The sequence below is a fragment of the Cherax quadricarinatus genome, chromosome 26, assembly GCF_038502225.1.
Source record: "Cherax quadricarinatus isolate ZL_2023a chromosome 26, ASM3850222v1, whole genome shotgun sequence".
Classification (NCBI taxonomy): Eukaryota; Metazoa; Arthropoda; class Malacostraca; order Decapoda; family Parastacidae; genus Cherax; species Cherax quadricarinatus.
In genome coordinates, this window is record NC_091317.1 from 14,692,152 (window position 1) to 14,706,597 (window position 14,446).

At 39.6% G+C, this 14,446-nt stretch overlaps 2 protein-coding genes across 5 annotated transcripts in view; both read right to left on the reverse strand.

Moving 5' to 3' along the window:
- Positions 1 to 4,732: 4,732 nt before the first annotated feature.
- On the reverse strand, positions 4,733 to 5,449 carry Mkp (MAP kinase-specific phosphatase). Its single transcript, XM_053780567.2, has one exon. It carries the CDS (start codon positions 5,447 to 5,449, stop codon positions 4,838 to 4,840), a length of 612 nt encoding a protein of 203 aa, XP_053636542.1. The 3' UTR covers positions 4,733 to 4,837.
- Positions 4,733 to 14,446, reverse strand: part of LOC128691694 (tRNA pseudouridine synthase-like 1) — a 64,597-nt gene continuing 54,883 nt past the window's right edge. For 3 of the 4 annotated variants that reach the window (XM_070088798.1, XM_053780566.2, XM_070088799.1), the window contains exons 8-9: positions 11,784 to 11,894; positions 5,791 to 6,071 (exon numbers count right to left, since the gene is read on the reverse strand). In XM_070088798.1, the coding sequence (XP_069944899.1) occupies positions 5,796 to 6,071; positions 11,784 to 11,894 (387 nt within the window). In that variant the 3' untranslated portion in view covers positions 5,791 to 5,795. Of the gene's footprint in view, positions 6,072 to 11,783; positions 11,895 to 14,446 lie in introns of all 4 variants that reach the window. The other variant, XM_070088796.1, reaches the window with a different exon arrangement.

A 14,446-nucleotide genomic window follows, 5' to 3' on the forward strand; every position in this document is an offset into this window, starting at 1 on the left:
TGATCTAGCAGCTCATCAGTGGTTAGTTCTTCATTGTCCTCCTCCACCAACTCTTCCACATCCTCCCCACTAACCTCCAACCCCAAGGACTTTCCCAATGCCACAATGGATTCCTCAACTGGCACAGGATTCTCAGGGTTAGCCTCAAACCCTTCAAAATCCCTTTTGTCTACACATTCTGGCCACAGTTTCTTCCAAGCAGAGTTCAAGGTCCTCTTTGTCACTTCCTCCCAAGCCTTACCTATAAGGTTTACACAATTGAGGATATTAAAGTGATCTCTCCAAAACTCTCTTAGAGTCAGTTGAGTTTCTGAGGTCATTACAAAGCACCTTTCAAACAGAGCTTTTGTGTACAGTTTCTTGAAGTTGGAAATAACCTGCTGGTCCATGGGCTGCAGGAGAGGAGTGGTATTAGGAGGCAAAAACTTCACCTTAATGAAGCTCATGTCCCCATAAAGTCGCTCTGCCACGTCTGTAGGATGACCAGGGGCATTGTCTAACACCAGGAGGCACTTAAGTTCTAATTTCTTTTCAGTTAGGTAATTTTTCACATTGGGGGCAAATGCATGGTGTAACCAGTTATAGAAAAATTCCCTAGTGACCCATGCCTTACTGTTTGCCCTCCACAGCACACACAAATTATCCTTGAGGACATTCTTTTGCCTGAACGCTCTGGGAGTTTCAGAGTGATACACTAATAAAGGCTTCACTTTGCAATCACCAGTAGCATTGGCACACATCAACAAAGTAAGCCTGTCTTTCATAGGCTTATGTCCTGGGAGTGCCTTTTCCTCCTGAGTAATGTAGGTCCTGCTTGGCATTTTCTTCCAGAACAGGCCTGTTTCATCACAATTAAACACTTGTTCAGGTTTCAGTCCTTCAGTTTCTATGTACTCCTTGAATTCCTGCACATATTTTTCAGCCGCTTTGTGGTCCGAACTGGCAGCCTCACCATGCCTTATCACACTATGGATGCCACTACGCTTCTTAAATCTCTCAAACCAACCTTTGCTGGCCTTAAATTCACTCACATCATCACTAGTTGCAGGCATTTTTTTAATTAAATCCTCATGCAACTTCCTAGCCTTTTCACATATGATCGCTTGAGAGACGCTATCTCCTGCTATCTGTTTTTCATTTATCCACACCAATAAGAGTCTCTCAACATCTTCCATCAATTGCGATCTTTGTTTCGAAAACACAGTTGAACCTTTGGCAAGAACAGCTTCCTTGATTGTCTTTCTGGTGCCCACAATAGTAGCGATGGTTGATTGGGGTTTCTTGTACAGCTTGACTAGGTCGGCTATACGCACTCCACTTTCATACTTATCAATTATCTCTTTCTTCATCTCTATAGTAATTCTTACCCTTTGAGGTGTAGGGTTGGCACTAGAAGCTTTCTTGGGGCCCATGGTCACTTATTTTCCAGAAACAGCACCGAAAATACTGTAATAATACGAAATATTCCGAGTGTATGCTTGGATGTTACCCCGGAGGCTGGCTGGTAAACAATGGGACGGAGCGGCACATGTGAGGCTGGCTGAGGGCACATTGGACGCGTCTCGGACGAAAATCGGTATGCGGGTTTTTAATCGGTATGCGCGGCAAAAATTTTGCGATAAAAGTAATCGTTATGCGGAAAAATCGCTATGCGATGCCATCGTTATGCGGGGGTCCACTGTATATTGTAATAAACAGAATACATGAAATCAGCTCTAAGATACACCATTTAGGTATGCCTATTGGTCAGAGAGTCCATTATAAGTCTGAGTCATCGGTAAACGAGTATGTCGCTAAGTGAGGAGAGGCTGTACTGTAATTATATTTTCAAATTATTTAATTTCATAATTCTGTATTGTCATATAATGCATGTTTCCCAACACATACACAACTTTAATGTTAATCAAGCTAAGTGAAGCAACATGGATGATAAAAGTATTGTATGCAAGTTTTTAATACTTTTCTTTTTCTTTCAACGTACCAGCCGTATCCCACTGAGGTGGGGTGGCCCAAATAGAAAAATGAAAGTTTCTCCTTTAAAATTTAGTAATATATACAGGAGAAGGGGTTACTAGCCCCTTGCTCCTGGCATTTTAGTCGCCTCTTACGACACGCATGGCTTACGGAGGAAGAATTCTGTTCTACTTCCCCATGCAATTATTTTTATTAAATTGGTACTGCAACACAGAAAGCCTTGTCATTTGATATAGTACTATACTGTATATTATAGCTGTATACAGGGTGGAAACACTGCAGAGATACAAAAAAAAAAAAAAAAAAAAAAAAAAGATATGATATTTTCCCTCAAAAATATCGTATGAAGGTTGCAACACATACATTATTTATGCTCAATGGTAAGATTAAAGGACAACTGTCATCCAAATAAAAAAAAAAAGATAATTGTAGCTGATGTGGAAATTACAAATTCCCCAGCTATATTATAGCCAAGATCATTCAATGGTGGCTTTGACCCTTTCAGTTCGGGACCCCCTGATCTTTAACCCTTTGACTGTTTTGGTCGTATATATACGTCTTACGAGCTACCGTTTTTGATGTATATATTCTCATAAGTTCTAGCGGCTTCAAATCAAGCAGGAGAAAGCTGGTAGGCCCACATGTGAGAGAATGGGTCTGTGTGGTCAGTGTGCACCATATAAAAAAAATCCTGCAGCACGCAGTGCATAATGAGAAAAAAAACTCCGACTTTTTTTAATTAAAACGCCAATTTTGTGGTCTATTTTCGTATAGAATTTATGGTTGTATTCTCGTTTTCTTGGTCTCATTTTATAGAATGGAAAACATATTATAGAAATAGAGGTGATTTTGATTGGTTTTACTATGAAAATAACCTTGAAATAAAGCTCAAAGTAGGGAAAATGTTTGAGTTCTGCTGATGTTCAAAAGTAAACAAATGATGTCATTTTCCAATAAATGTCCAAGTAGCCATTCTAAAATGCAGTCATGAATGGGTTGACATTATTTATACAATTATTACAATATTGCAGTAGTCTGCATAACAGTAAATCTTCTATTTTTTGTTTGAATAAAAATTCAAAATAGAAAGCAAGAGTAATATCAGAGGGGCCTGGAGACGTAACTGATGAACAAAGAAAATGTTATTTTAGAGCCAGGAATGTCTGCATTGTTCATTCTGGACCCTATTTTGAAATTGTCATATTTTTTAATTTTCACAAAATTGGCCAAATTGCAAATTTCTGACCACGTTATTGGGTAGTTGAAATCCGTAAATGGGCAGTTTCTTGTATTCAATCGATAGAAAAAATGGAGTTCTAAAGAAATAGCTATGACTTTGGTCGACTGGAATAATGGAATTAGCCAAAAATAGGGCTCAAATTGGGTGAAATCGCCCATTCATAAATATCGCCGAGGCTGCTAACTTCGCAAGAGCGTAATTCCATCAGTTTTCCCTCAAATTTCGTTCTTTTGGTGTCATTACAATCGGGAAAAGCTTCTTTATCATTTCATAAGAAAATTTTTTTTTGTTTTTTTGTTTAAATTTTGTGACACCAGGAGACACCTCAGGATTTGGGGTTGCAACAGTCAAGGGGTTAACTCACTGTGTCTTAAGTTTTTCAAAAAAAAAAAAAAAAATTCCTTATGATAGAGAATCTTTTCCCAATGGTAGTGACACCAAAAGTACGAAATTTGATGGATAACTTACAAAATTACACTCTCGCGAAGTTAGTGATCTCGATGATATTTACGCATTGGCGATTTTGCCCAAATTGAGCCCTATTTTCAGCCAATTCCATTGTTCCAGTCGACTAAAATCATAGTTATTTTGCTAGAACTCCATTTGTTCTATCGACTGACTACAAGAAACTGCCCATTTACCAATCTCAACTACCCAATAAAGTGGTCAGAAATTGGCAATTTGGCCAATTTCACACAAATTTCAAAAGATGCCAATTTCAAAATAGGGTCCAGAATAAACAAGGCAGACATTCCTGGCACTAAAATAACATTTTCTCTGTTCATTAGTCACATCTCTAGGCCCCTCTTATATTGCTCTTGCTTTCCATTTTGAATTTTTATTCTCACAAAAAATAGATGATTTACTGTTATGTAGACTACTGCATTATTTTAAAAATGGCATATATAATATCAGCACATTCATTAAAGCATGTTACACCCACCAGTTGACATGTATTGGACGTGTGGTGCAATTTGTTTACTCTTGAACATCAGCAAAAATCGAACATTTCCGCTACTTTGAGCTCAATTTCAAGGTGCTTTTCATTGTGAAACCAATCAAAATCATCTCCATTTCTGTAATATATCTTTCATATGTAGACCTACCAGCTTTCTTCCACCAGACATGAAGGAGCTAGAAGTTTGTAGTAGTATTATTACGGCTCTCGAGCCGTAATATTATGGGATCGACACTGAAAGGGTTAACCTCGCCTGTAAAGTAGTCAAGATACTACGTATGCATGACACAAATGCATTAAACATCCAAAAACGTTTTTTAAGCCACGTCTTAACAGTTACCCAGAAATACAGTGCTGTTAACCTTTTCCTGATTACATGACCAAGTATATTTTACAAGTTTCCTAATCCAGTATATCTCTATAAAGTAATTTAGAATTGCATTACATTCAGAACATTCACTTTCATCATATAAAATAATGATAATTACAAATTGTTTATTAATTATCCATTTAATAACTTTATTTTTGGGGTTAATTGTAATATAAATGTAAATTATCCATAATCTGAATACTTTTTATTAATGAAAAATGTGCTAAAGTTATTAGTAATTATTGAACTTGTATATGTGTATTTATATGTACGTATATGTATATACAGTATATGACTACAACAAAGCCAATTTTGTCTCATATTCTTTTAGCTGCTCGAGAAAGCCTGGATTAGGCCTGATAAATGATCTCTTTGATTTTACAAACCTAAAGGCTTCATCAAAACTCATACTATAGTGTCTCATTAAATAAGCTATAACAATCGAAGCCGAGCGTGAAACTCCAGCATTACAGTGAACCAGGACACATCCACCTGAGACAACTGCAGTGTGAATGAAGTCACAACACTCATCAAAAATATCAATTATCCGGCATCCTGGCACATCAAATGCTTCCTTGGTTTTATATGTAAACCAGCCCTCAAAGAGATTAATTACCCCAGTGGCAACATTCAATATGTGTGTAACTTTATTCATTGTGAGAATGTCAAGATCATGAGCAACATCTTGGGATCCCAAGATGACCTTGTTAAGAATATGGGTAAAGCGAAGATCAGGTTTAGTATCGACCACAAAGCCAGGACTAGTAGAAGGTAGGGCCAATACTGTGCGAGATCCATCGGGACACATATCTTCAAGTTTGGACTGACCATCAGGAGTAGTTACTTGTGTCTGAGTGTGACGCAGAGTTCCTTTTTTGGCAGTCAGTTGTTGTGCTAAACTTGACATTATTGAAAATGCTATAAGTACTGTACACAAAAAATCAGTTATGCAACTGCAGTCAATAATAAAATAAGAGATCTATTCTCAAATTACAAACTGTATAGTTTCTCAAATTTCATTTTCAAAACTTGTCTGTCTTTGTCTTACATATACTGTTTCTTTGATATAGAGATTTCGGTGATACATTTCGAGTATTTGAAACTTGTTTTACTACTTGATTCTTCTTGAATAAATATTAATAGACCTTGTATGTGTTACAGTGCCCATAATTTGTTTCATATCATTTAATTAATGATAGCTAAGTATACTCAAATTCTTGTATTATACAAAATTCTTACACAAAAGATTTTAGTTATTCTTCTTGACTTTTCTGTCTCACATCAATGTCAGAATTATTTTCAACACTTTCCGCTTTTAATTTGTTTGTGTCATCATCACTTTGTAAATTTTCCATAGAAAGAACATGTTGGGGATACTCAACTCTTAGAAGAAAAAGACCATGTGGAGGTGCTGATTCAACACGTGAATTCCAGTTGTGTGGGGAAGGATTTTCCAACATATACTTGACATCATCCAAGGAAATGCGGCCTTGAGCCAAGGCCACTAACGCGCCAACTGTTCTTCGGACCTGAGATTCCATATAAGTGAACATTTAATAACAATTCAACAGCAAAATGGCTCTATGACAAACAGGCAAACAAGGGAAAGGGACAACAAACTTAAAAACAAACATGCACATGCACACAGTATGCACGCACGCACATGCACGCACACATACAGGGGTAGATCTATTATGAAACTAATGAAGCTTAAGCTTCAGAGCCCCTAATCCTGGAGGGTCCCAGAATCGACTTTAGTCAACATTGCTTAAAGATTTTGGGTCTACTGTATAAGAATGATTTTTTAAAAAATACTATATTATAATTCAATACAAAATAATAGTTAAAGTAACATGAAGGCTAGCCATTGCTGGTTGCAAAGGTGACCCATAAAAGTTCAAGCTTCAGGGTCCCAAAAATGTAGGTCCGTCACAGCTTGCACATATATACACCCACGTGTGCATTCACACCTGCAACCACATATAGGTGAGTGTACTGTAGGGCCCCACTTACATGGCAGGTTAGGTTCCAGGCTACTGCCAGTAAGCAGAACACCATTTTTCCACTTGTAAATGCATACAAATGCCAGATAATAAGTTTACACTACCATATATTAAACAATACAATCAGGCATTAAAAAACAATAAAAAGTAAAATACGTACACAGTACATTCATTACTTACCTTAACCCTAAAACTGTCCAAACGTAGATCTACTTTCACTCGCGTAGCGCTCCGAACGTAGATCTACATTTTTTTACATTCTTTCCTATGGAGAAAATCAAGGTCGGAGCGCTACGTGCGCAAACGTAGGTCTACATTTGGACAGTTTAAGGGTTAAAATATTTGTAGTCTTAATGTAGGGTGAGAGGTGAGTAGTATATATTTGTAGGTAGCCGTAGGTGTAGGTGGCCCTCCCAAACGTAATATACGATATTTAAAGCAGCCCAGTGATAAAATACACATACAGTACTCTCATTACTTACCTTAAAATATGTGTAGTCTTAATTTAGGATGAGAGGCGAGTAGTATTTATTTGTAGGAAGTCAGGTGTAGGTAGCCAGTAGGTATAGCTATGTAGCCTGCCAGGGCTACATAGCTACACCTACCTACATAGCTGTATGATATTTAAAGTGGCCCAGGGTGATATTACCATCGACATACCTTGTTCACTGAGTGTAATCATTTCTAACAACTACCTTCAGTTGACATCATAAATGAAGGGAGAGGTAATGAGAAGTCGTGCTGAGAACTGTAAACAAAGCTGAATGTGTTAAGGGGAGTCACTGGGCCAAATGCGGATTGATACACATTTTCTCTGGTGCTGGACCAGAGAAAACACAATTTTTTTCCCTCCCCCCAGCTACCACATCTCATATTTATGTGAAATTTATTGTACTGTGGGTGTATGTATCATATTTATATGCTATTTAAAGTGTTTCTTACATAATTTCAAAGAAAATATATACGTATGGATTAATGAAAATGTCTATTAATGTAAATTAAGACAATTTAATGTGCCCAAGAGTGATTATTCCTAGGTAGTAGGTTGGTAAACAGCAACCGCCCAGGGAGGTACTACCGTCCTGCCAAGTGAGTGTACAACGAAAACCTGTAATTGTTTTACATGATGGTAGGATTGCTGGTGTCTTTTGTCTGTCTCATAAATATGCAAGATTACAGGTAAGTCTTGCTACTTCTACTTACACTTAGGTCACACTAAACATACATGTACAAGCATATATATACACACCCCTCTGGGTTTTCTTCTATTTTCTTTCTAATTCTTGTTCTTGTTTATTTCCTCTTATCTCCATGGGGAAGTGGAACAGAATTCTTCCTCTGTAAGCCATGCGTGTTGTAAGAGGCGACTAAAATGCCGGGAGCAAGGGGCTAGTAACCCCTTCTCCTGTATATATTACTAAATTTAAAAGGAGAAACTTCAGTTTTTTCTTTTGGGCCACCCCACCTCGGTGGGATACGGCTGGTACGTTGAAAGAAGAAGAAGAAGATTAGTACATTACTATGGCATCAAGACTAGAGGGTCACTCTTTATAATTTTAACCCTTTGACTGTCGCGGTCGTATATGTACGTCATAGGGTGTTTGATGTATCTATACGCATAAATTCTAGGGGCTTCAAATCAAGCAGGAGAAAGCTGGTAGGCCCACATGTGAGAGAATGGGTCTCCATGGTTAGTGTGCACCATATAAAAAAAATCGGGGAGCCAGTGGTGCATTGTGGGAATACCATTTCAGTCGTCCTTTTTCAGCATGTCTAGCGGTAAGAAATATGTGACTTCCCTGCAAATCTGGGACTCTTCTCTTCCCAAGTGATGCTCTAACACAGATGGAAGTGTCAATGAAGATCAATTTCATGATTTTGAGGAGTTTGAGACCAAAAGCAATGGAGGAGAAGGAGGAGTAGGAGGAGGAGGAGGAAGAGGAGGAGGAGGAGGAGGAGGAAGAGGAGGAGGAAGAAGAGGAAGAGGAGGAGGAAGAAGAGGAGGAGGAAGGAAGGAGGAAGAGGAAGGAAGGAGGGAGGAGGAGGAAGGAGGGAGGGAGGAAGAAGGAGGGAGGAGGAAGAAGGAGGGAGGAGGAAGAAGGAGGGAGGAGGAAGGAGGGAGGAGGTGGGAGGGAGGAGGAGGAAGGAGGGAGGGAGGAAGAAGGAGGGAGGAGGAGGAAGGAGGGAGGGAGGAGGAGGGAGGAGGAGGAAGGTGGAAGGAGGAGGAAGAAGAAGAAGAAGAAGAAGAAGAATAAGAAGAAGAATAAGAATAAGAATAATAATAATACCTAATACCTAATAATAATAATATGTAATAATATGTTCCCTTGAGGCATGAAAACAGTTCACCCCATGACAGTGACAAGATAAGGGGAGATAACATCTGATAAGAGCTGACCTTTGATGAGGGTAAACGAGGGTGGAGGGAGGGGGGCAGCTGTCCATCTGTCAAGAGCCAGGAGGAGGAGGAGGAGGAGGAGGAGGAGGAGGAGTAGGAGAAGGAGGAGGAGGAGGAGGAGGAGGAGGAGTAGGAGGAGGAGGAGGAGGAGGAGGAGGAGGAGGAGGAGGAGGAGGAAGAGGAGGAGGAGGAGGAGGAGGAGGAGGAGGAGGAGGAGGAGGAGGAGGAGGAGGAAGAGGAGGAGGAGGAGGAGGAGGAGGAGGAGGAGGAGGAGGAGGAGGAGGAGGAGGAGGAGGAGGACGAGGAGGAGGAGGAGGATGAGGAGGAGGACGAGGAGGACGAGGACGAGGAAGACAAGGAGGAGAAGGACAAGGAGGAGGACGTGGAGGATGAGGAGGACGAGGAGGAGGAGGAGGAAGAGGAGGAGGAGAAGGAGGAGGAGGAGGAGGAGGAGTAGGAGGAGGAGGAGGAGGAGGAGGAGGAGGAGGAGGAGGAGGAGGAGGAGGAGGAGGAGAAGGAGGAGGAGAAGGACGAGGAGGAGGAGGAGGAGGAGGAGGAGGAGTAGGAGGAGGAGGAGGAAGAGGAGGAGAAGGAGGAGAAGGAGGAGGAGGAGGAGGAGAAGGAGGAGGAGGAGGAGGAGTAGGAGGAGGAGGAGGAGGAGGAGGAGAAGGAGGAGGAGGAGTAGAAGGAGGAGGAGCAGCAGGAGGAGGAGGAGGAGGAGGAGGAGGAGGAGGAGGAGGAGGAGGAGGAGAAGGAGTCGGAGAAGGAGGAGGAGGAGAAGGAGGAGGAGGAGGAGGAGGAGATGACGACGAACAAACATTTGTCTGTCTGTCTATTTGTCTGTCTGCCAAACTCCCTGTCTATCTGTCTAGCTCTGTCTCAGAGAGAGCCACAAGACTGTCATCATCACCTTTACTCACATCTTCAAGCAGAGTATAGAACTTTGTCTGGATTTTTTGGGTTATCCTAGGTAATTTACACTATGTATAGTTGTATTTATGTGTACCTGTGAGACAGAGATAGACAGAGAAAGAGAGACAGATTGAAAGAGATAGAATGAGGGAGAAAGATAATTAGATAGAATGGAGGGGGAAGCAGCATCCGACCCCATTGTTTTGACAGGCGGTAGTGGCAGTGACTAATGAGACAATATGTCATTTTGACAGCTGCCCACTCCTGACTCAAAACAATTATAAGCCACACACTCCCACACAAGATAAGCTTGCTGAAGGGTGATAATAGAAGTTTTATGAAAGTATCTAGTGACTATATATGTGTATATATATTATAGAAACCAGAAGCAAGAAGGGAAGGCAGGAATGAAGGAAGGACTAGATGAAAGGAAGGAAAAAAGTAATGAAGGACAGATGAAGGAATGTAGGAAGAGAGGTGGAATGCCCTCCAGGTAGCCTCCAGGTAGGAAAGGAATGAAGGAAATTAGGAAGGAATGATGACACACGACCATTTACCTAGGATAACTACATAACACAACTGCCTGCTAATACTTTGAAGAAAACTGCTCAGACGAGGCGTTTTGTCTTTGCACATAAAAAAAAAATTCAACAAAAATGCACACACACTGATTTTATGTGTGAGAGTGTAAAACACCATTGTGTATGACACCATGTTTTGTGTGAGGAGTGTAAAACACCACTGTGTATGACACCATGTTTTATGTGTGAGAGTGTAAAACACCACTGTGTATGACACCATGTTTTATGTGTGAGAGTGTAAAACACCATTGTGTATGACACCATGTTTTATGTGTGAGAGTGTAAAACACCACTGTGTATGACACCATGTTTTATGTGTAAGAGTGTAAAACACCACTGTGTATGACACCATGTTTCACAGAGTTCCACAAGCTGCAGAACTTCTAGGAGTATGTTCAGTGACTGTATATTGGTATATATATTATAGAACAATAGTAATAAAAAATTTTTTGTATTGTTTGTTTTTGTAAACAAGTTTTGTAAACAATATATTGATAATTATGTTTGTGTGCTTATTGTGTTGTATACAACGAGTGTATATATGTACATTGCACCTTACTTTGGTCTCTCAGGCCACATAAGTTATGTGAAAAAATAAAATAGTAAAAAAAACAACAAACCTTCAAATACAAGTAAACTAAAGTTTACCGGGTGAGCGGCAGTCGCCGCTGTTGCCATACGCGGCTCATTTTCTGCAAACTTCATGCCTCTATATCTCCGTAAGTACTGATGGGAAATTTTTTTTGGGGGACTAAAACAATCAGAAAAATAATCTTAACATTTTCATAAGAAAAAATAATTTTTTTTTTTTCGAATATTTTGCGACACCAGGAGACACTTCAGGATTGGGCCCTTCGACAGTCAAAGGGTTAATGTGTACCTGCACTCCAGGACAGTGTGTAAGTTTACTTAGGTTCAGATATACATACATGTAAGTATAATTATCAGAGTATATATAAAATATGCAATAACTTTAAGACCCTCGAAATTCTGGGAAGTTTCCAGACATAATGGAGAGAGATGCTTGTGGAGAATGTAAACAAACCGGGTGGAGTGACATGTGGCGACCGTATTAGAAAGTCAGGCGGGGGGAGCTGTACAGGAACTTTTGGTCATAATTTGAAATGGCCCCATTAGCGGAATGCCGTAAAGCGGGGTCGTACTGTACATGTGCCCACACACACATGCACAGACAACATATACAAAAACACACTCAGGCACATGCATGCAAACACGCACACTCAGGTGCACACACTAGAAAAAATTAATTAAATTTTATAGGCTAAGATCTATTATTCTAGTTTAGCTTTACATAAGACACCAAAGTATTCCTTCATCATAACTAACCTGTTTATATAAGAATGAGCTGCCTTTGATAGTAATATCCCAAAACTGGAGGCGAGAAGATTGTGGGTCATAACATGGATCTAGTGAGGGTCGGCCTGGTGTCACAGATATCTGGAAAATAAATCAGTATATCAATTCTTAGTCAGAAAAATACACACTTAAAAAAGATTTCATCGAGCTTCATGAACCGAAGCTTCATAAAATCAACTGAGAAGACTTCAAGGACATAAAATACAGTAGTACATTATCATTAACCTAATATTACTGGAATTAGCAGCCTTTCCAAATAAGTAATTTTTTCAGAATAAGAAACCAAAAATTCAATGTGACATTAACCCTTTGACTGTCGCAAGCCCCTTTCTGAAACTGTCATCCTGTGTCACAAAATTTTTGGAAAAAAAAAAATTATTTTTTTCTTATGAAATGATAGAGAATCTTTTCTGATGGTAATGACACCAAAAGTACAAAAATTGGTAGAAAACTCGTGGAATTATGCTCCCGCGAAGTTAGCGGTCTCGGCGACATGTATGTATCGGCAATTTCACCAAATTTGAGCCATGTTTTTGGCCAATTCCATTGTTAAAGTTGACCAAACTCATAGCTATTTCTTTAGAACTCCACTTTTTCTATCAGTTGAGTACAAGAAACCGCCCATTTACCGATTTGAACTCCCCAATAAAGTGGTCAGAAATTGGCAATTTGGCCAATTTCATGCAAATTAAAAAAGATGCCAATTTCAAAATAGGGTCCAGAATAAACAATGTAGACATTCTTGGCACTAAAATAACATATCCTCTGTTCATTAGTCACATCTCTAGGCCCCCCTTATATTACTATTGCTTTCTATTCTTATTTTTTATTCATACAAAAATACAAAATTTACTGTTATGCAGACTACTGCATTATTGTAAAAATTATATCAGTGCACTAGTGAAAGAATATTAGACTCCTCAGATGATGTGTATTGGATGTGTGGTGAGATTTGCTTACTCCTGAACATTGGTAAAAATCGAATATTTCTGCTACTTTGAGCTCATTTTCAAGGTCGTTTTCATCGTGAAACTAATATGTTTCATGATGTAATATGTTTTCCATTTTATGATGGGAGACCATGAAAACAAGAATACAACGATAAATACTATACGAAAATACACCTCAAATTCGGCATTTTAATCCATAAAAACAGTCATTTTTTTTTTCTCATTATGCACTGCATGCTGCAGGATTTTTTTTTATGTGTTTCACTCTGACCACACAGACCCATTCTCTCACATGTGGGCCCACCAGCTTTCTCCTGCTTGATTTGAAGCCGCTAGAATTTACGCGAATTAATACGTCCGAAACAGTGGCGCGTAAGACATACATACAGTGGTCCCTCAATAATCGTCCGGCTCGATAGTCGTCCTTTTCGGAAATCGTCGTGTTATTCTCATCCAAACATTGGCTCGCAAATGGTCAGTTTACTCGCTAATCGTCCTTCGTCTGGGATGCGTACTCGTGCTCTGAGCCACCTCGGCCTCCCTTCCCAGCCAGTGTGCCATTGTTTACCAGTGAGCGACGGTCCCCTCACTTGTTCATACAAAATATTTCATAATATTCCATTCATTTTAGTGCTTGCAAGTGCTAAATAAGCTACCATGGCTCCAAAGAAAGCTCCTAGTGCCAAGCCTTTGGTAAAGAAAGTGAGAAATACGACTGAATTTAAGAAAAACATAATTGAACAATATAAAAGTGGCGTACGTGTGGCCAAACTGGCCAGGATGTATAACAAATCCCGTACAACCATATCTTCCATCGTGGCCAAGAAAAAGGAAATCAAGGAAGCTGTTGTTGCAAAGGGGGCAAATATGCTGACAAAAATGAGATCACCAGTACTCGAAGATGATGAGAAGTTATTATTGGTGTGGATAAACAAGAAACAATTAGCAGGAGATACTCTTATGACATCAATTATTTGTGAAAAGGCTAGGCAGTTGCATGATGATCTGGTAAAGAAAGTGCCTGCAACTAGTACTGATAATTGTGAATTTAAGGCCAGCAAAGGTTAGTTTGAGAGATTTAAGAAGCGAAGTGGCATACAGAGTGTGATAAGGCATGGTGAAATGAGGGGTAGGATGGAAAGATTTATGGAGAAACATCACCCTGAGAAGGATGTTGCAAGCCATATCGGCAACTTGTACAGTGACAGAGTCTTGGCCCATTTTAGGGAAGTTTTAAAGTTTTGCGAAGAAACAGAGCTCTCTGGACACTTTTTTTGTGAGACAGGACTCCAGTGACTCTCAAGCTGGTCCTAGTGGAATTAAGAAACAGAGAAGAGAAGTAACCCCAGAAAAGCACTTGGTACCTGAGGTGCTGATGGAAGGGGATTCCCCTTCCAAACAGTAACTAATCCAATCTCTCTCCTCCTCCAGTCTTCCATACACTAAGAAGAATCGCCAATAAAGGTAAGTGTTATGCTGTTAATGTTTCATTCATCATGTCCCATTGTATTGTTTATGTACTACATCTATATTTCATGTATAAAAATTTTTTGTTTTAATACTTCTGGGTGTCAGGAACGGATTAATTGTATTTACATTATTTCTCGTGGGGAAAATTGATTAAAAAATCGTCTTTTTCGATAATCGTCGCACTTCCAGGAACGGATTAACGACGATAAATGA

What these genes read in the sequence shown, in the direction of transcription:
- Mkp (XM_053780567.2), bottom strand. Translation starts at nt 5,449, where the DNA reads ATGTCAAGTTTAGCACAACAACTGACTGCCAAAAAAGGAACTCTGCGT.